The sequence below is a fragment of the Pseudophryne corroboree genome, chromosome 5, assembly GCF_028390025.1.
Source record: "Pseudophryne corroboree isolate aPseCor3 chromosome 5, aPseCor3.hap2, whole genome shotgun sequence".
In the NCBI taxonomy this organism is placed as follows: Eukaryota; Metazoa; Chordata; class Amphibia; order Anura; family Myobatrachidae; genus Pseudophryne; species Pseudophryne corroboree.
In genome coordinates, this window is record NC_086448.1 from 165,636,076 (window position 1) to 165,658,701 (window position 22,626).

General features: G+C 44.6%; 1 protein-coding gene across 9 annotated transcripts in view; it reads right to left on the bottom strand.

Moving 5' to 3' along the window:
• KMT2C (lysine methyltransferase 2C) overlaps nt 1–22,626 on the bottom strand; it is a 573,154-nt gene that overhangs the window by 488,285 nt on the left and 62,243 nt on the right. For all 9 annotated transcript variants that reach the window (XM_063921867.1, XM_063921863.1, XM_063921864.1 and 6 more), the window contains exon 2: nt 12,874–12,962. In XM_063921867.1, coding sequence (XP_063777937.1) covers nt 12,874–12,962 — 89 coding nt within the window. The remainder of the gene's footprint in view (nt 1–12,873; nt 12,963–22,626) is intronic.

A 22,626-nucleotide genomic window follows, 5' to 3' on the forward strand; every position in this document is an offset into this window, starting at 1 on the left:
TAGAATATATATATATATATATATAGAATATATATATATATATATATATATATATATATATATATATAGAATATATATATATATATATATATATATATATATATATATATATATAGATGCTGGCAATAAGGACGGCACTTGAAGACTTTCAAAAGTGGAAAAACAACGTATGCTGTTTATTACAACGTTTCGGGGTCGCAGCCCCTTCGTCAGGATACATAACAGTGATAAAAACAGTGTTTAAATACCTGTGCAGAGAAGAGGTTCACCACGCCATCTCCGTCCACGCTGCCCGCCGCCTGGGTCCCGGAACTGACGTCACTCCGCCCCCCCGGAAATGACGCAGCCCAGGCCCGTCCGGCCGGCGTGATGCAACGAGGACAGTGGTAACCAGGGAAACCAACAAACATTGCTGTGACCGGCCAATCCGGCCACAGTCTATTGTAAACAATAATAAAGTGACATGTGCATGACATCAGATAATCCGTGATACTTTTCCCTTATGATCCATTTCAACAGAAAACAAATAATAAGAATTTACTTACCGATAATTCTATTTCTCGTAGTCCGTAGTGGATGCTGGGGACTCCGTCAGGACCATGGGGATTAGCGGCTCCGCAGGAGACAGGGCACAAAAATAAAGCTTTAGGATCAGGTGGTGTGCACTGGCTCCTCCCCCCATGACCCTCCTCCAAGCCTCAGTTAGGATACTGTGCCCGGACGAGCGTACACAATAAGGAAGGATCTTGAATCCCGGGTAAGACTCATACCAGCCACACCAATCACACCGTACAACTTGTGATCTGAACCCAGTTAACAGTATGACAAAACGTAGGAGCCTCTGAACAGACGGCTCACAACAATAACAACCCGATTTTTTTGTAACAATAACTATGTACAAGTATTGCAGACAATCCGCACTTGGGATGGGCGCCCAGCATCCACTACGGACTACGAGAAATAGAATTATCGGTAAGTAAATTCTTATTTTCTCTAACGTCCTAAGTGGATGCTGGGGACTCCGTCAGGACCATGGGGATTATACCAAAGCTCCCAAACGGGCGGGAGAGTGCGGATGACCCTGCAGCACCGAATGAGAGACTCCATGTCCTCCTCAGCCAGGGTATCAAATTTGTAGAATTTAGCAAACGTGTTTGCCCCTGACCAAGTAAATGCTCAGCAAAGTTGTAAAGCCGAGACCCCTCAGGCAGTCGCCCAAGATGAGCCCACTTCCTTGTGGAATGGGCTTTTTCTGATTTTGTCTGTGGCAAGCCTGCCACAGAATGAGCAAGCTGAATTGTACTACAAATCCAGCGAGCAATCGTCTGTTTAGAAGCAGGAGCACCCATCTTGGGTGCATACATGCTAAACAGCGAGTCAGATTTTCTGACTCCAGTCGTCCTGGAAACATATATTTTCAGGGCCCTGACAACGTCAAGTAACTTGGAGTCCTCCAAGTCCCTAGTAGCCGCAGGTACCACAATAGGTTGGTTCATGTGAAAAACAGAAAACACCTTAAGGAGAAATTGAGGACGAGTCCTCAATTCTGCCCTGTCAGAATGAAAAATTAAGTAAGGGCTTTTATATGATAAAGCCGCCCATTCTGACACACGCCTGGCTGAAGCCAGGGCTAATAGAATCTTCACCTTCCATGTGAAATATTTTAATTCCACAGTGGTGAGTGGATCAAACCAATGTGACTTTAGGAAACTCAAAACAACATTGAGATCCCAAGGTGCCACTGGGGGCACAAAAGGAGGCTGTATATGCAGTACCCCTTTTACAAACGTCTGAACTTCAGGCACTGAAGCCAGTTCTTTCTGGAATAAATTTGACAGGGTCGAAATTTGAACCTTAATGGACCCTAATTTTAGGCCCATAGACAGTCCTGTTTTCAGGAAATGTAGGAAACGACCCAGTTGGAATTCCTCTGTAGGGACCTTCTTGGCCTCACACCACGCAACATATTTTCGCCAATTGCGGTGAAAATGTTTTGCGGTTACATCCTTCCTGGCTTCGACCAGGGTAGGGATGACTTCATCTGGAATGCCCTTTCAGGATCCGGCGTTCAACTGCCATGCCGTCAAACGCAGCCGCGGTAAGTCTTGGAACAGACAAGGCCCCTGCTGGAGCAGGTCCTTTCTTAAAGGTAGAGGCCACGGTTCTTCCGTGAGAATCTCTTGAAATTCCGGGTACCAAGTCCTTCTTGACCCATCCGGAACCACGAGTATCGTTCTTACTCATCTCCTTGATTCTCAGTACTTTGGTATGAGATGCATAGGAGGGAACACATACCATGACTGGTACACCCACAGTGTTACCAGAGCGTCCACCGCTATTGCCTGAGGGTCCCTTGACCTGGCGCAATATCTGTCTAGTTTTTTGTTCAGGCGGGACGCCATCATGTCCACCTTTGGTTTTTCCCAACGGTTTACAATCATGTGGAAGACTTCCCGATGAAGTCCCCACTCTCCCGGGTGGAGGTAATGCTGAGGAAGTCTGCTTCCCAGTTTTCCACTCCCGGAATTAACACTGCTGAGAGTGTTATCACATGATTTTTCGCCCAGCGAAGAATCCTTGCAGTTTCTGCCATTTCCCTCCTGCTTCTTGTGCCGCCCTGTTTTCGTGGGCGACCGCCGTGATGTTGTCCCACTGGATCAATACCGGCTGACCTTGAAGCAGAGGTCTTGCTAAGCTTAGAGCCTTGTAAATTGGCCTTAGCTCCAGTATATTTATGTGGAGAGAAGTCTCCAGACTTGATCACACTCCCTGGAAATTTTTTCCTTGTGTGACTGCTCCCCAGCCACTCAGGCTGGCATCCGTGGTCACCAGGACCCAGTCCTGAATGCCGAATCTGCGGCCCTTTCATAGATGAGCACTCTGCAGCCACCGCAGAAGAAACACCCTTGTCCTTGGAGACAGGGTTATCCGCTGATGCATCTGAAGATGCGATCCGGACCATTTTCCCAGCAGATCCCACTGAAAGGTTCTTGCGTGAAATCTACCGAATGGGATCGCTTTGTAAGAAACCACCATTTTTCACAGGACCCTTTGTGCAATGATGCACTGATACTTTTCCTGGTTTTAGGAGGTTCCTGACTAGCTCGGATAACTCCCTGGCTTTCTTCTCCGGGAGAAAACATCCTTTTCTGGACTGTGTCCAGAATCATCCCTAGGAACATTAGACGTGTTGTCGGAAAAAGCTGCGATTTTGGAATATTTAGAATCCACTCGTGCTGTCGTAGAACTACTTGAGATAGTGCTACTCCGACCGCCAACTGTTCTCTGGACCTTGCCCTTATCAGGAAAGCGTCCATATTTCTTTTAGGAAGAATCATCATTTCGGCCATTACCTTGGTAAAGACCCGGGGTGCCGTGGACAATCCAAACGGCAGCGTCTGAACTGATAGTGACAGTTCTGTACCACGAACCTGAGATACCCTTGGTGAGAAAGGCAAAATTTGGACTTGTAGGTAAGCGTCCCTGATATCCAGTGACACCATATCGTCCTGGTTCGCTATCACTGCTCTGAGTGACTCCATCTTGATTTGAACCCTTGTATGTAATTGTTCAAATCTTTTAGATCTCACCGAGCCGTTTGGCTTCAGTACCACAATATAGTGTGGAATAATACCCCTTCCCTTGTTGTAGGAGGGGTACTTTGATTATCACGTGCTGGGAATACAGCCTGTGAATTTTTTTTTTTTTTTTTAATACTGCCTCCCTGTCGGAGGGAGACGTTGGTAAAGCAGACTTCAGGAACTTGTGAGGGGAAGACGTCTCGAATTTCCAATGTACACCTGGGATACTACGTGTAGGATCCAGGAGTCCACTTGCGAGTGAGCCCACTGCGTGCTGAAACTCTTGAGATGACCCCCCACCGCACCTGAGTCCGCTTGTATGGCCCCAGCGTCATGCTGCGGACTTGGCAGAAGCTGTGGAGGACTTCTGTTCCTGGGAATGAGCTGCCTGCTGCAGTCTTCTTCCCTTTCCTCTAACCCTGGGCAGATATGACTGGCCTTTTGCCCGCCTGCCTTTATGGGTACGAAAGGACTGAGACTGAAAAGACTGTGTCCTTTTCTGCTGAGATGTGACTTGGGGTAACAAAAGTGGATTTTCCAGCTGTTGCCATGGCCACCAGGTCCGATGGACCGCCCCTTTATACGGCAATACTTCCATGTGCCGTCTGGAATCTGCATCACCTGACCACTGTCGTGTCTATAAACATCGTCTGGCAGATATGGACATCACATCTACTCTTGATGCCAGAATGCAAATATCCCTCTGCGCATCTCGCATATATAGAAATGCATCCTTAAAATGCTCTATAGTCAATAAAATATTGTTCCTGTCAAGGGTATCAATATTTTCAGTCAGGAAATCCGACCAAGCCCCCCCAGCGCTGCACATCCAGGCTGAGGCGATTGCTGGTCGTAGTATAACACCAGTATGTGTGTATATACTTCTTAGGATATTTTTCAGCTTCCTATCAGCTGGCTCCCTGAGGGCGGCCGTATCTGGAGACGGTAACGCCACTTGTTTTTATAAGCGTGTGAGCGCCTTATCCACCCTAAGGTGTGTTTCCCAACTCGCCCTCACTTCTGGCGGGAAAAGGTATACCTCCAATAATTTTCCATCGGAGGAAACCCACGTATCATCACACACTTTAATTTATCTGATTCAGGAAAAACTACAAGTAGATTATTCCCACCCTACATAATACCCTTATTTGTGGTACTTGTAGTATCAGAAATATGTAACACCTCCTTCATTGCCCTTAACATGTAACGTGTGGCCCTAAAGGAAAATACGTTTGTTTCTTCACCGTCGACACTGAAGTCAGTGTCCGTGTCTGTGTCGACCAACTGAGGTAAATGGGCGTTTTTACAAGCCCCTGACGGTGTCTGAGACGCCTGGACAGGTACTAATTTGTTTGCCGGCCGTCTCATGTCGTCAACCGACCTTGCATCGTGTTGACATTATCACGTAATTCCTAAATAAGCCATCCATTCCGGTGTCGACTCCCTAGAGAGTGACATCACCCATACAGGCAATTTGCTCCGCCTCCTCACCAACATCGTCCTCCTACATGTCGACACACACGTACCGACACACAGCACACACACAGGGAATGCTCTGATAGAGGACAGGACCCCACTAGCCCTTTGGGGAGACAGAGGGAGAGTTTGCCAGCACACACCAAAAACGCTATAATTATACAGGGACAACCCCTTATACAAGTGTTTTCCCTTATAGCATTTTCACATATGTAATCATATCGCCAAATAAGTGCCCCCCCTCTCTGTTTTAACCCTGTTTCTGTAGTGCAGTGCAGGGGAGAGCCTGGGAGCCTTCCTCTCAGCAGAGCTGAGCAGGAAAATGGCGCCGTGTGCTGAGGAGAATAGGCCCCGCCCCCTAAAACGGCGGGCTCTTCTCCCGGAGTTTGTGAGATCTGGAAGGGGTTAAATACATCCATATAGCCTCAAGGGCTATATGTGATGTATTTTAGCCATAAAAAAGGTATAATACATTGCTGCCCAGAGCGCCCCCCCCCAGCGCCCTGCACCCTCAGTGACCGCTGGTATGAAGTGTGCTGACAACAATGGCGCACAGCTGCAGTGCTGTGCGCTACCTTATGAAGACTGAAAGTCTTCTGCCGCCTGTTTCTGGACCTCTGGACCTCTTCAACTTCGGCATCTGCAAGGGGGGTCGGCGGCGCGGCTCCGGGACGAACCCCAGGGTGAGACCTGTGTTCCGACTCCCTCTGGAGCTAATGGTGTCCAGTAGCCTAAGAATCCAATCCATCCTGCACGCAGGTGAGTTGAAATTCTCTCCCCTAAGTCCCTCGATGCAGTGAGCCTGTTGCCAGCAGGACTCACTGAAAATAAAAAACCTAAAAAACTTTTTCTAAGCAGCTCTTTAGGAGAGCCACCTAGATTGCACCCTGCTCGGACGGGCACAAAAACCTAACTGAGGCTTGGAGGAGGGTCATGGGGGGAGGAGCCAGTGCACACCACCTGATCCTAAAGCTTTATTTTTGTGCCCTGTCTCCTGCGGAGCCGCTAATCCCCATGGTCCTGACGGAGTCCCCAGCATCCACTTAGGACGTTAGAGAAATGTAGAATACACAATCAATCCCAACTACTCCCCTGCACCAGCTGATTTTTGCAGATAGGTGCTACAATACAAAACCTTGATGTAGGCATACTTAAAGACCTTAATAATGGGGAAACCCTTATCTCTCAATACAACCACATATTAGTGGTATTCCCTCGGTTTCTACCTACAATCACATTCCTGTCAGCATCCAGCTAGACATTTAAATCACTACAGAAAACATCTTAAACTGAGGGCTTCGTTTAGACCTTTAGGAAATTGTGTATTTAACGTAAAGATCCACTTTGCTTCCACCTGTAGAAGCTTTTTAGATCTATCACCCCCACGTATGGAGAAAGGCACTTGGTCAATTATTTTATAGCGTAGTGTCGCCATCCCATGTTTTGCTAGCAAAAAGGGACGCGCCACCGGTTGGTCGCTATTGCCAGATTTGATGGCTTCTCGAATGGCATAACGATGCTGTGCCATTCTTGTTTTAAAGGCACACTCAGTTTTGCCTACGTATGCCAATCCACATGGGCACGTGAGCAAATATATGACAAACTTAGAGTCACAAGACAGCGGGTATCTTATATGATATTTCTTCCCTGTATGTGGGTGTTGAAACGTGTCCCCAGCAACCAGGTAGCTGCATGTAGTACAACCACTACATTTGTGGCACCCATTTTTACGTTTAAGAAAATTTGAATTAGATTGGCCTCTACCTACTTTGGATATATCGGTTTTAACCACATAGTCCCGTATGTTACGGCTTCTAGAATAGCTCGATAATAATTTGGACTGATAAATGTCTCCTAATTCTCTGTCTGACGCTACTATGGGCCACAGCTGTCTAGTCCGTTTAGCTAAATTTTTGCTGCTGGTGCTATATCTTGTCACCCAGGGCACCCTCCCCTTTAGTTGGTTCTGTTCATTTTGTTTAAGTAACTGTTGTCGTGTGGTTTTTAGTGCTTTACTCCTAGCTTGTTCCAGGAGATCCAACGGGTATCCCCTATCTCTAAATTTGGCAACCATCACGTCTAGTTGTCTATCTCTGTCTGCCTCAATGTTGTTAATGCGGCAGACTCGCAACAATTGAGAATACGGCAAACCCCATATAGTGGACTGCGGGTGAAAACTGTCAAACTTCAATAAATTGTTCCTATCTGTGGCCTTGGTGTATAATTTTGTGTTAATGACCCCCTCCTTGATCAAGATACATACATCTAGAAAATTAATTTGTTCCTCATTAACCTCTATAGTAAATTTAATGGGACTCTGTGTGGAATTATGCTGTGCTATAATGGACAACAGTTGCAATTTATTGCCTCTTCAAAAGATCAGCACGTCATCAATATAACGCTGATATAGGCACAAATGTGACGCTATTGTTGTGTTTTGAAAGAATAATTCCCTTTCCACCTCCCACATAAATGTGTTGGCGAATGCCGGAGCTACAGCAGATCCCATAGCGCAACCTGTGCGCTGAATGTAAAACTTATTGTCATAAAGGAAATAATTGTGTGTCAATGTGTACTCTACCAGTGTCAAGAAAAACTTAATGTTTGGGCCTAAATACTTCTGATTGTTAGTGATAAGCTGTTCTATTGCTACGATCCCCGCCCCATGGGGGATACTCGTATACAGGCTTGTCACGTCAATCGACGCCAAGACAACATCACGGGGCACTTCACCCATCACCTCGAAGAGTCGTAAAAGAGATGATGTGTCCTTCAGATGTGTGGGCGTGTTTTGTATGCATGGTTGGAGGAAACTATCACAGTAAATCGATAAGGCTTCACACAGGGACCCTCTGGCCGATATTATGGGTCTGCCTGGGGGATTTACCGGATCCTTATGGATCTTTGGAATTACATAAAAGATAGGAACAACTGGGAAATCCACTGTTAGTGCTTTACAAACTGCCATGTCAATAACACCATCATCTACTGCTTGTTTTAATAAACCATCCAACTCTCTCTTAAACCTAACAGTGGGATCTTTATCCAACCTGGAATAAGTGTCAGTATCAGACAATAGGCGTAAACATTCATTTTTATACTTGACTGTGTCAAGAATCACAATCCCCCCTCCCTTATCAGCCTGACGAATGATAATATCCTCCCTTTTACCAAGAGCCTTTAGCGCATCAAATTCTGCTCTGGACATATTGGGATACCTAATGTCCCTAGAGTCCTGTTCCAAAGTCTCTAACATGCGGCTAAAAGTCTTAATTGAGGCATTTGTAGTATAGGGATCAAAGGTAGACTTGTTTAATTTTCTCACCTGAGGTGGGAGTGATGTAATCGCTGTTGCCCCTGTCAACGCCTCGGATTTAGCAAAATGTTCCTTCAATTTCAATGTCCTAATGAGCTTGTAGTTCTCCACTTTCCGTTGAAAAGGATCTGCTGATGACGTGGGGATAAATGAAAGTCCCCTACTTAGCACCTTACATTCCATTTCAGAAATATGACCTGTGGACAAATCAAAAATTAACTGCGCTTCCCCCTCGGTGGTTTGGTGCTCGCACTTGCTCCTCGCCTGCCGCCTTTTTTGACCCCCTCGCCTCGTTGGGGCACCTCTCTTCATGCCAGTATCGCACTGGTCCGTACCCCTAAAGGGATCTCCCTTCTATTTTGTGGGGTGCCTTGCGTGTTTTCCTCCGTCTCACTGGCCGATGTGCTTGAATGGTATGGGCGCTGGAACCTGCGTCTGTAAAACGTAGGTTGTGCATTGCGAGGCTGTGTGGCTTGATTGCTCAGCCATGAATAAACTTCATGTTGGTCGTAATCTTGCTGAACTTTGACCCTCTTCTGCTTTTTAAACTTGATGAGGTCTACCTTGTATTGTTCAACCTCCTCTGAGAGCTTGTTTAGCCAATCTGGTATCGGAACCTTCTTCAGATCGTGTTCCGTCTCGAACAGTGCTAGTTTGTTCCTGGTTATATTTAATTCCCGGGTGGATTCTTCAATTACTAATAGTAACAAGTCCATTGAGCATTTATTTAGGACTGCTATCCACCTCTTACAGAAGTTAACATCATAACGACCCATGGTTGGCATATTATGAATGCGAAATCCACGAGGGATTTGTTTAGCTCTATGGTAATCAGAGAGGGTCATGGCGTGATAAAGAAAATCAATTTCTCTCTTGCGTAATTTCAGGAGCTCTCTATAAGTGTCCTCATTGGAAGTCCCTAGCTCCGTGTCAAAGATGGGTTCCTTACACAGGATGTTTTCTGCCTCCGCTTCAGAAAAACTTAGTGTATCATATGTGTCACATTGCAGGAACAGGGTAGCACCTTCTGCTGCTGTATCACCAGTGCTGGACATGTTGGGCGAACAAGTGATGTGCACTAACCGTGCAGTGTACCACAAATGTGGTTTTAGTGCAAATAAAGTGCTTTAAAGTGCTAGTGAAAAAAGAAGAACCTCCTGCGAATGGTTTAAAAGGGTGTATAGAGGGTGCCTTGGTCTTACCTAGGGGATCCCTGTAGCCTCAGAGCCCCTGGCTTACACAAAGTTCCAAATGACCCGGCACTCCTCACGCTCCCCAGCGTTTAGCATTAACTGCTCCCGTGCCTTTCCTCCTGGAACTGCGTCCAATGTACAGATGCTGGCAATAAGGACGGCACTTGAAGACTTTCAAAAGTGGAAAAACAACGTATGCTGTTTATTACAACGTTTCGGGGTCGCAGCCCCTTCGTCAGGATACATAACAGTGATAAAAACAGTGTTTAAATACCTGTGCAGAGAAGAGGTTCACCACGCCATCTCCGTCCACGCTGCCCGCCGCCTGGGTCCCGGAACTGACGTCACTCCGCCCCCCCGGAAATGACGCAGCCCAGGCCCGTCCGGCCGGCGTGATGCAACGAGGACAGTGGTAACCAGGGAAACCAACAAACATTGCTGTGACCGGCCAATCCGGCCAGAGTCTATTGTAAACAATAATAAAGTGACATGTGCATGACATCAGATAATCCGTGATACTTTTCCCTTATGATCCATTTCAACTGAAAACAAATATGTAGAATACACAATCAATCCCAACTACTCCCCTGCACCAGCTGATTTTTGCAGATAGGTGCTACAATACAAAACCTTGATGTAGGCATACTTAAAGACCTTAATAATGGGGAAACCCTTATCTCTCAATACAACCACATATTAGTGGTATTCCCTCGGTTTCTACCTACAATCACATTCCTGTCAGCATCCAGCTAGACATTTAAATCACTACAGAAAACATCTTAAACTGAGGGCTTCGTTTAGACCTTTAGGAAATTGTGTATTTAACGTAAAGATCCACTTTGCTTCCACCTGTAGAAGCTTTTTAGATCTATCACCCCCACGTATGGAGAAAGGCACTTGGTCAATTATTTTATAGCGTAGTGTCGCCATCCCATGTTTTGCTAGCAAAAAGTGACGCGCCACCGGTTGGTCGCTATTGCCAGATTTGATGGCTTCTCGAATGGCATAACGATGCATAGATATATATATATATATATATATATATATATATATATATATAGAATATATATATATATATATATATATATATATATATATAGAATATATATATATATATATCTATATATCTATCTATCTATCTCTATCTCTATATATATATCTATCTATCTCTATCTCTATATATATATAAAAAACTCTCTGTGGAGCGCGCTTATTTTGTAAACTAATGTAGTTAGATTGAGTTTAACAGATGATTCATAAAGAGAGGATGACCTTACACATGTAAACACCCATATTTAAAACACACGTCTTTTTATAAGAACAATATAGTTTAGATTCACATTCACATTAAGTTGAATTAATGATGAACATTTCATTTACAATGAAAACCGTTGAATGTTTCAGCATTATTCATGTAAAATATAATAAAATGAAATAAAACCTTTCATCCAACGCGTTTCGTCATATAACGACTTCTTCAGGGGTGTATTCTAAATAACAGTTCTCTGCTATTTTGCAAAAGCTGTATCATTCATAAAAGATAAGGGCTTTTAATTGAGCCAAGTATTTTGCTATAAATTGTTTATAGATTTAGAAAACTTGAGTAATAAGATTCTCAAATTATGACGACATTTAATGGGGTTCCTTATTATAGGTCACCTAGTAAATTGTTCTCAATGAGAAATATTATTTGTTTGTCTTGCTTCGTTAGATTAAAATTCCCGCAAGTAAAGCTGTATATCACAGTAAAGCTGTATATCACAGTAGTCATATAGGTCTGACAAAATAGGGATCCAATAATGGAATCTATATATTTGCCACAAATAAAACTCTGATGAAGCTATTTTGCATTGGTGAGTGCACTTTTGAACTGTTATATATATATATATATATATATATATATATATATATATACGCAAGGATTAATACTGCGCCACATGTGAGATAAAACAGATATGTTGTTTGGGAATGGCTAGTTAATATGACACTCCCCTATGCTGCTAACAGGGCGTCTGCTGTTACCCTCAATAAATACAGGGGTGGTAAAACCCTGATAAAAAATGTAGGAGAAAGGAGGGGATGAGTAGCGACCACGGTGTCAATAAATAAGGTAAAAATTGCCAGTAATAAACAACTATTTATTACCATAAAATCAAAACATAAAGGAGACACACAAAAATTGGGACAATAACATATACACAGCTGAACTAAAAGCACCAAATGAATATAAGAACAAATAAAAAGTTTTCCTTATCTTAGAGTGAGGTAGGTAAAGGTCATCCAACGCGTTTCGTCTGATGAGACTTCTTCAAAGGGTAGCGAAAAAGTGAACCTGGACAGCTATTTATAGCCATATCCCTTAATGGGAGGGTAGTGACATCATAAGGAGTCATGTGATCTAACTAACCAACATATACTTTATAAATATATAAATACACATAGAATCAATGTTTTCAGGTTAGTAGGGATTAAATGCAGGTAAAAATAGACATAAAAGAATGTGTAAAAGGTCCAAAAACACTATCAGTTCTTATATAATGAAAACAGCGGTATTTCCGCCACACTTCCGGTTGCGGCGGACGCAGCGCGTCACTTCCGCCCCATTTTGCAGCAGTCGCCCTTTAATACGCTGCCATTGTATTGTTTTACACAGGTGTGTGCGCAAAGGCTCCTTTGCACAATGTCAGACACATTGTTTCGTGGTGTGGGTGCTCCGTTCTAATGAATCTCAGAAGTAATACCACAATGCCTACTGTGGGGAAGCTGTAACATGCACTATCTACAGACTTTTCGCATTACAGATCGTATCTCCTACGAGGCCGCTAAGCTAAAAAAAAAAATTCAGATACCTACAAGAGCTGACAAATGTATAACACATTTTCTATACATCAATGGAACTTAAGATGTTTGGCTTTTCCATTAGATTTTCTAAGCACCTGGACGTAAAGCACTGTTACCTGTAATTTTAGGATATACATAGGAGAAAACTACGCACACTCAGCCACAATGGTCACATATATGGAGATCTGATAAAGTGAGAAACCATATAGATTATATTCGTGAGACTTAGTCATAGGTGGTTTTTCATACAGTAAAATTTGCATTTTAAGTTGTATGATCCATGGAATGTTTCTATGTAACTCTTAAATCACCAACTGTTCTTATTAGCACATAAAATAAAAAGGGAAACAATCACAGCAATACCAATCCTGTACTACCAAACTTGATGAATAGTGGCTATTCTTATGCCATAGGTTGTACACCTCTCCCTGAGCCACACACTCCGCACAGCTTCAAGGGCTCTCACCTGTGTCTGCAGAGTTTTCCGGTTCTGCTGCCTCAAGTCCATCCATACTATCTTCATCCTCCAAAGTTGCTTTTCCTCTACTCCGAGGCCTATAAAAGAAGGAAATTCCAATGAAACAGAGCTTTAATCAAGCACACAGCGTTGTTCTGCTGCTGACCCAAGTGTGCAATAAAAGACCCATGACAAACACTGACAAAACAACAAGTTAGAGAACAGAGACAGATGCTTGCTACTGGTCACCAGCAACCCAATTCTAGGCACCATAAATGTTTTCAACCCCTGAGGTGATCAGTCTGCTACAACAACAAAAAAAAAGTACTCATCAAAAAGGCTAAAACAGATTTACTTCTAGCATGTATTATGGGTATGGGTCGACTCAACTTAGGTCGACAGTCATTAGGTCAACATGGGCATTAGGTCGACATGAGTTTTTGGACTGTTTTTTGGTGTCTTTCTCTTTGTAAAGTGACGGGGAACCCCAATTAGTGCACCGTGTCCCTTCACATGGCACGCTTCACACGCCATGCTTCGGGCAAGGTGCCTCGCACCGCTACCGCTGTGCTCGGCACAGGTTATCGTTCCAATCATAGTCCACGTGGATCGTCAAGTGTAGAAAAATAAAAAAAATGGGGGGGGGGGGGGGGGAGAGAGAGAGTGTGAAAAACTCATGTCGACCTTTTGACCTGTCGACCTAGTACATGTCGACCAATTGGCCATGTCAACCTTCAGTGGTCGACTAATGACTGTCGACCTAAGCTGTGTCGACCTAAGCTGTGTCGACCTAACGACCGTATCCCTGTATTATAGCCCCATTCTTTATATTTTATGGTTAGTTTGCTTTCCTGATGAGTTCTTGTGCACTGTATAAGTGGGAGCCCAATTAACCCCCCCCCCCCCAAAAAAAAATCATCATATTCTTGCTTGGTCATGCTTCCTGCAGCCTACACAGATGGAAAGCAAAGTGCCGTAAAAGGCAAAACCAGAGCAAGTGTCCTTGTTATCTTTCTCTATACCTCAGTAATACGACTGTTCTTCCTTCACTTTATTGTGGCTACGCCTGGCAAACTTAGCCTGCCGCCCGCCACTCTTATGCAGCACTCTGCCTCCACTGCCAATAACAAGTATATTGTGTGTGACAAAGTCTGTATACTGAACAGAACTTGTATTGGAAACAAGTTGTGTCTTAACCAGTCTAAAAAGCCTGAATGGGCATCCAAAGTCTGGGTTTGAGCGCTTTAGGAGCCCAAACTACGGACTGTAACACATTTTTTTCTCGCAACTGCAAGAAAAAAAAAAATCTGTGGGTGTCTATCAGAAGCAACAATTGAACAGCTCTGATAGATGCCGAATCCTTCAGAAGGCCAGCAGGTGGCGCACTCCACAACTGAATAGGGCCATTATTAGTCTTAACACCATCCTCTCTACTGCCACTTCTGCCCTGTGTCCGAATATAGTGCTATAAAGACATATTGATGATCAATATTAACAAGCCAACTACAATAACAAATCAATCCAGAATGCAACCAGCGTAATCAATAGATGTCCATTTGTCTGTAATAGCTTCTTTTTTGTAAACTGGAAAAGCTGCCACTAGTATTCATTAATAAAATGAAATAAACCTGGTATCAGCAGGGCACACTATGGGGTAGTACAACCAAGAAAAGTAACAACACATCATGTACCACAAATAATAGGTAAGAAACAAATACAGGGTTGGTGCCTTGCAGTGGGACAGAATAAGTTACAATTAAGAAATTCAAATAACATTATAAACAATGTATTCCAAGACGCACGTTTGAGCTACTAGTGGCTAACGGTTGATGGAAGATCCGTTTCCAGGTAATGTGATAACGGTTAATAATAACCTTAATGGAAAATCAGTTAACGAACAGGAATAAAATCGATAAATGAATAAGGATCAATCATAAAAACTAGTAAAAAGATCACTATATAAGTACAATTGCAATACTAATTGCAGATCCAAAATGAAATTTACACGCAATGCCTCTTTATTTACACATTAAAAAAAACACGAGTTTTATGATAAGAACTTACCTTTGTTAAAACTCTTTCTGCGAGGTACACTGGGCTCCACAAGGATAGACATAGGGGGTGTAGAGTAGGATCTTGATCCAAAGCACCAACAGGCTCAAAAGCTTTGACCTTCTTCCCAAGATGCATAGCGCCGCCTCCTATATCACCCCGCCTCCGTGCACAGGAGCTCAGTTTTGTTAACCAGCCCAATGCAGTAGCAAGTAAAAGAGACGACAACTGCCAGTTGCCACAAACACCACACTCTCCCGACAGGAGAAGTGTCAGCGGCAAATGCCATACCAAACCAAAGAAGCTAAGTGCGTCAGGTTGGGCGCCTTGTGGAGCCCAGTGTACCTCGCAGAAAGAGTTTTAACAAAGGTAAGTTCTTACCATAAAACTCGTTTTCTGCTGCGGGGTACACTGGGCTCCACAAGGATTGGACAATGGTGAAGTCATAAAGAAGTTCCTTATGGGAGGGGACGCACTGTAGCGGGCACAAGAACCCTGCGTCCAAATGAAGCATCCCGGGAAGCGGCAGTATCGAAGGCATAGAACCTTATGAACGTGTTCCCGGAGGACCACGTAGCCGCCTTGCACAATTATTCAAGGGTCGCACCACGTTGGGCCGCCCAAGAAGGTCCAACAGACAGAGTAGAATGGGCCTTAATGTGATCAGGAGCAGAGAGACCAGCCTTCACATAAGCATGTGCAATCACCATTCTAATCCATCTGGCCAGAGTTCGCTTGTGAGCAGGCCAGCCCCGTTTGGGAAACCCAAAACACAACAAAAAGAGAAATCAGATTTCCTAATAGGAGCAGTTCTCTTCACATAGATACGGAGAGCCCGTACCAAGAGCCCGTACCAAGTCCAGGCCCTGCTGAAGAAAAGCCAACAACTTGGCTATATTAAACTTGGAAGAGTCATAATCGTTAGATGCGCACCAAACAAAGTAAGAATGCCAGACCCTATAGTAAATTGGAGCAGAAGCCGGTTTCCGGGCCAGCAACATAGTTTGAATGACGGCCTCAGAAAACCCTTTAGCCCTTAAGACGGAAGCTTCAAGAGCCACGTCGTCAAAGACAGCCGGGCTAGGTCCTGGTAGACACAGGGGCCCTGAACGAGGAGGTCTGGGCGTTGTGGAAGTAAAATTGGACGCTCTGACGATAGGCCTTGCAGGTCTGAGAACCAGTGCCGTCTGGGCCACACTGGAGCTATGCGAAGCAGAATTCCTTTTTCTTGCTTGAACTTCCGAATTACCCTGGGCAGGAGTGACACCGGAGGGAACACGTACGGCAGCCGAAACCTCCACGGTACCGCCAGCGCATCCACGAATGCTGCTTGAGGATCCCTTGTTCTTGCTCCGAAGACCGGAACCTTGTGATTGTGTTGAGACGCCATCAGATCTACGTCTGGAAGGCCCCACCTTTCCACTAGGAGTTGAAACCCTTCTGGATGGAGGCCCCACTCGCCGGCATGCACGTCCTGACGACTGAGAAAGTCCGCTTCCCAATTCAAGACTCCCGGAATGAATATTGCCGATATGGCCGGTAGATGGCGTTCTGCCCACTGTAGAATCCGTGAGACTTCCTTCATTGCTAGGCATCGAGTGCCGCCTTGATGATTTATGTAAGCCACTGTGGTGGCGTTGTCCGACTGTACTTGAACAGGACGGTTCTGAATTAAATGCTGGGCTAGGTTCAAAGCATTGAAGACCGCTCGCAACTCCAGAATAATGATCGAGAGGAGGGACTCCTCCTTGGTCCACCGCCCCTAAAGGGAGTGTTGCTCCAGCACCGCGCCACAAACTCCTAACTGGCATCTGTCGTCAACAGGACCCAGTCGGATATCCAGAACGGACGGCCCCTGCACAGTTGCTGGTCCCAGAGCCACCAGAGCAGCGACAGACGGACCTCCGGAGTCAATGAGATCATTTGAGACCTGATCCGGTGAGGCAGGCCGTCCCATTTGGCTAGAATCAGCCTCTGGAGAGGGCGAGAGCGAAATTGAGCGTACTCCACTATGTCGAATACTGACACCATGAGGCCCAGCAACTGCATCGGCGAATGTATCGACACTTGCGGACGAGATAGGAAGCAACGAATCCTGTCCTGAAGTTTCAGGACTTTCTCCTGAGACAGGAACAACCGCTGGTTGTGAGTGTCCAATAGTGCTCCCAGATGCACCATGCTCTGAGCAGGGATCAGGGATAACTTCTTCCAGTTGATGAGCCACCCGTGGGCTTGCAGAAACCGGACCGTCACATCTAGATGACGCAGGGGAATTTGCCAGGATTAACAAGTCGTCCAAATACGGCAGTATCCTGACCCCTTGACGACGGAGTACCACAGTCATTACCGCCATGACTTTTGTAAAGACTCGCGGAGCCGTTGTTAAACCAAAAGGTAAAGCCTGAAACTGGTAATGGCAGTTGCCAATCGCAAATCTCAGGTATTGCTGATGAGACACTGCTATAGGAATATCTCGGTAAGCATCCTGTATATCCAGGGAGACCGTGAAGTCACCAGGTTCCAAGGCCAGAACTATAGAGCGAAGGGTTTCCATCCGGAACTTGGAAACCTTCACAAACCTGTTCAATGCCTTGAAGTTGAGAATGGGCCGGGACCCTCAGAAGCAGACATGATATAACTTGCAGTATCAGCTAACACGGTACAATTTGTCAGCAGCACAATACCTCTAGCCCAAACCCCTGCGCAGTGTAGTCAGCACCAGCAGAGATAAAGGAGAGCTATGGTGACTAAATCAGAGAAAAATACGTAATACAGTATGGTGGTATATGCAATTGCGGTCGAATTGCCGCAAATGTCGAAAAACGGGGCATTTTCGCCACACAAAAAAATGCAACAATGCAATACAGTACTTTTTGACAAAAAAACGGCCGTTTCAGATTCGACTTTTTGAAATTCGACAGTTGTCAAATTCGACATGTCTGCAATGGTAAAAATGCGGCTTTTCGACAAAAGTATATTCAATTGAAGAATGTCGATTCGACAACAGTGCTTTTCGACAGTCATTTCATCAATTTCAGTCCGCCTCATTTTGGTGGCGGAATCTAATAAAAAGAATTAAAAACATGTTTTTTTTTTGTGTGTGTTTTTTGTTGCTAATAGCATATATATTTATATTAGAAGGATTATCTACTTGGTTTGTCTATTAGGAGCTACAAGTATTATATATATATTTTTTTAAAAGAATATTTTTTTTTGACGGACTAAAATAATATGGAGATCAGAGCATGTTTTTCAGTGGGAAGGGGTGGGAATGGGTTAAAAATCAAGAAAAAAAAATGTGTGGGGTCCCCCTCCTAAGCATAACCAGCCTCGGGCTATTTGAGTCGGTCCTGGTTGTAAAAATACGGGGAAAAATTTGACAGGGGATCCCCCATATTTTTACAACCAGCACCGGTCTCTGCGTCCCCCCACCTCCAGCCACCCAAGGGCCAGGGGTGAAGCCCGAGGCTGTCCCCCCCATCCAAGGGCTGCGGATGGGGGACTGATAGCCTTGTGTCAAATAAAAGAATATTGTTTTTTGTAGCAGAACTACAAGTCCCAGCAAGCCTTGCATTTTATTATTTAGCCAAGTACGTGGATTACAAGGAGAAGAGGACAGATGCTACACAGGATTTTTGTGAGTATAATTTTATTTTCAGGTACCCCATGGATTCTACATGGAGAAGTGGACAGAGTCGGCGTGTGAACATAGGTAAGTATGTGTGTGTCGGCGTGCATGTATGTAATAAAGTTTTACTTTCACGGTGTGCGTGTACGGTTTTTATTTGGGTATTTTTTTGCAGTAAAACTACAGGTACCAGCGGGCCCGTTTTCCCCCCGCATGCTGATACTTGTGGTTCTCCAAGTACCAGCTTGCGGGGGAGGCTTGCTGGGACTCGTAGTTCTGCTACAAAAAACAATGTTCTTTTATTTGACACAAGGCTATCAGCCCACCCTCCGCAGCCCTTGGAAGAGGGGGGGGGGGGGGGGGGGGGGACAGCCTCGGGCTTCACCCCTGGCCCTTGGGTGGCTAGAGGGGGGAATCTCTTGATTTAAAGGGTCCCCACTGCTCCAGGGTACCCCGGCCAGCGGTGACTAGTTAGTGATTTAATGCCAGGGCCGCAGGGACCGATATAAAAGTATCCCCCGGCTGTGGCATTATCTCTATGACTAGTGGAGCCCTGTGCTGGTGTTAAAAATACGGGGGACCCCTACGCTTTTTGTCCCCCGTATTTTTTGCACCAGGACCGGACGCAGAGCCCGGTGCTGGTTGTAAAAATACGGGGTATCCCCTGTCAATTTTTTTCCCATATTTTTACAACCAGGACTGGCTCAAAGAGCCCGAGGCTGGTTATGCTTAGGAGGGGGGACCCCACGCAATTTTTTTCTGGGTTTTTTAAATACTTTTGTGCCGTCCAAAAAGTTGAATCCAGGACGTACACTATCCATCAATTGGTCTGTTTTTCGACAGCGGGACTGTCAAATCCATTTTTTATTGAATATGTCGAATTCAGGTCCCGGCGGCAGGGTGTCTGACTGTCGAATTGTGTCGAATTAAAAAACGGTCCAATTCCAGCCGGACTAACAATAATACTGCACTGGACTAGCTTACACAGCTATATAACAATAGATATAACAGTACACAGTAAGAACTGGATGTATATCACAGGGTAATTGTACTAGGAAACCCTGACTAAGTGCACTCTTTCTTAACTAACACTGACTAAAAAAGGCAGGTAGAAAACTGAAGTGTCTTGTAAAGTCACAGCACTGACAACCAGGCGGCTTTACATAGGAGGATTTGCCCAAGCATTCCCAGGAACATTGAGCTGAGGGATAATGGCGCCGCAGACACTGCCAGGGAGTGAGGGAAGACAGATATGCAGCTCCAGGGCGGGAACATTTGCGGGAAATGGCGCCCTGGGGCTGGGGGAGGGGCTCCAGGTCTAAGCCTTATCCCCTCTGCTGGCAAAACCACCGGGTACTGCGGGCTACTTGTAAAAAAGGTTTAGAGAGAAAACCTGACCTGCACCCATGCCCTGGTGATCTAGTGGGATCGCCTGTACTGCCACAGTATGCATGGCCAGCGCGCGCGGCCCGCCTCCCACCGGCCGCGCCGGATCGCGATAAAGTGCGGCTCCCGCGAGCGGGACCCACTTACCTCCTCCCGAAGTGCGGCCACGCGATCCCGGAGAGCCCCAGCCGTGTGTGACTAACTTGGAAGAAAACCGGAGCCTCCTGCTGTAGGTACCCGTCAACAAGGGCACGGGAGTGTACAGCGCCGCTGCGGGAGAGATGGAGCTGCAGCAGGCAATGTCTACTGACATCCAGCACAATCTGTGCCTCTGCTGCAGCCCTTGTAGTCTTCTTTTTTCCTCAGAAAAAGCTTTTTTCTAGAGCTGCTGTGAGCAGCTCTTCCTGTCACATGCTTGCACTGCAAGCACCAACTACAAACTGAGCTCCTGTGAACGGAGGCGGGGTGATATAGGAGGCGGGGCTATGCATCTTGGGAAGAAGGTCAAAGCTTTTGAGCCTGTTGGTGCTTCGGATCAAGATCCCACTCTACACCCCCTATGTCTATCCTTGTGGAGCCCAGTGTACCCCGCAGAAGAATTTTTTTTTTAAAATAAATAAAATTGTTTATGTGCGCCCAATCTCCCGTCTAAAGTGACAGGAGATTTGGGGGATGGGGGGGGGGGGGGCATTTATTTTTTCTGCTGCAGTGCCGGGTTTAGCTGCGTTAAATGACTGAAACAGACTAAAGTGCTGGGCACAATGCAAATAGTGACTTTTGGGCACACAACCGGGTCACTTTCCGCACATTTCGGAGGGCTGTGAGCAGGAATGCCAGCACCGGTTTGTGCCTGATTGGAGCAACAAACCAGTTGCTCCATCGGGCGCCCCACACTGACAGCCACCGGTGTAAACAATTCCATTTCCCCCTATGTGTCAATACTAAAAGCAACTTCATCAGTAGGCTGGAATCTAGGATATAGGTTTTTTTTATTGGACACAATTCATAAAGGGGATTACCAATATTATACAGCTGTTTATCCATAATATATATATATATATATATATATATATATATATATATATATATATATATATATATATATACATACATACATACATACACACACACACTTCTATAGGAATTATTTTTTTATACAGTGATTTTTTTATTTGAGTTCTTAAGTATAATTATCAGGTACTGTATTCTTTGTTTTCATTAAAAAAAAAAAAAGTTCAAATGGATTAATGGTTCATAAAATGATATTTTGCCATCAAATACCTCCAAGTACAAAATGGTCCCGTCAGAGTACTTTCTTATTTTAAAACAAGTACAAAGCGACAAGAGACCTGTAAAAATAAAGTAGTATGAAGAACCCCCCTCAATCAGGAGCAAAATTAGTGCAAACCTCCAAAAGTTCTGTGCGGTCTCTGAAATGGTTAATAAGCAGCCCACTACTCTCAATATGTGAGTAACAATGAATGCTAAAGAGGAACTAATAGCAGAACACAAAAATGCAGCAGATGATGAATGAAAGATCTGGCTGCTAGGGTAGCGGATGGTAACCGGTCATCTTCTGTACAAAGCGGAGAATCATTGGTGCCTCATAGGGGGGAATGCAATAGAGAGCCCAGAGGTAGATCCTGGGCGCAGCATGCTCAGGTCAGTAACACAGGCTGGGAAAATATTAATCCATTATGAACCACTGCAATTAGCAAAAAGTACACAGTGATTAAGAAGTATATGACTAACAAGATGTACAAAGCACTAACGCTATTTCAGTGTTCAGAGTCACCTTAGCTACCACAACTACAGCCGAGTCGGGCCAGTAATTATGAAGGGGAAAGATACACGAATATTCTATTTGAAGAGCCCACATCCTGGAGCAAACTGGTGTGGTGAGTTGCCAACTGCAGTGTGTGCTCATCTCCCATTCTATTTGCAATTTGGGGTGTCTTAACCTTTTGATCACTAGGTAGATATATATATATATATATATATATATATATATATATATATACACACACACACACACACACATACACTGTATGTATGCACACATATACATATTAATTATATATATATATATATATATATATATATATATATATATACACACACACACACACATACACTGTATGTATGCACACATATACATATTAATTATATATATATATATATATATATATATATATATATATATATATATACACACACACACACACACACTGCTCAAAAAATAAAGGGAACACTGAAATAACATCCTTGATCTGAATGAATTAAATCTTCATATTAAATACTTTCTCATTTACATAGATGAATGTGCTGACAACAAAATCACACAAAAATTATCAATGGAAATCAAATTTATTAACCCATGGAGGTCTGGATTTGGAGTCACCCTCAAAATTAAAGTGGAAAAACACACTACAGGCTGATCCAACTTTGATGTAATGTCTTTAAAACAAGTCAAAATGAGGCTCAGTAGTGTGTGTGGCCTCCACGTGCCTGTATGACCTCCCTACAACCCACACAAGTGGTTCAGGTAGTGCAGCTCATCCAGGATGGCACATCAATGCGAGCTGTGGTAAGGTGGTTTGCTGTGTCTGTCAGAGTAGTGTCCAGAGCATGGAGGCGCTACCAGGAGACAGGCCAGTACATCTGGAGACGTGGAGGAGGCAGTAGGAGGGCAACAA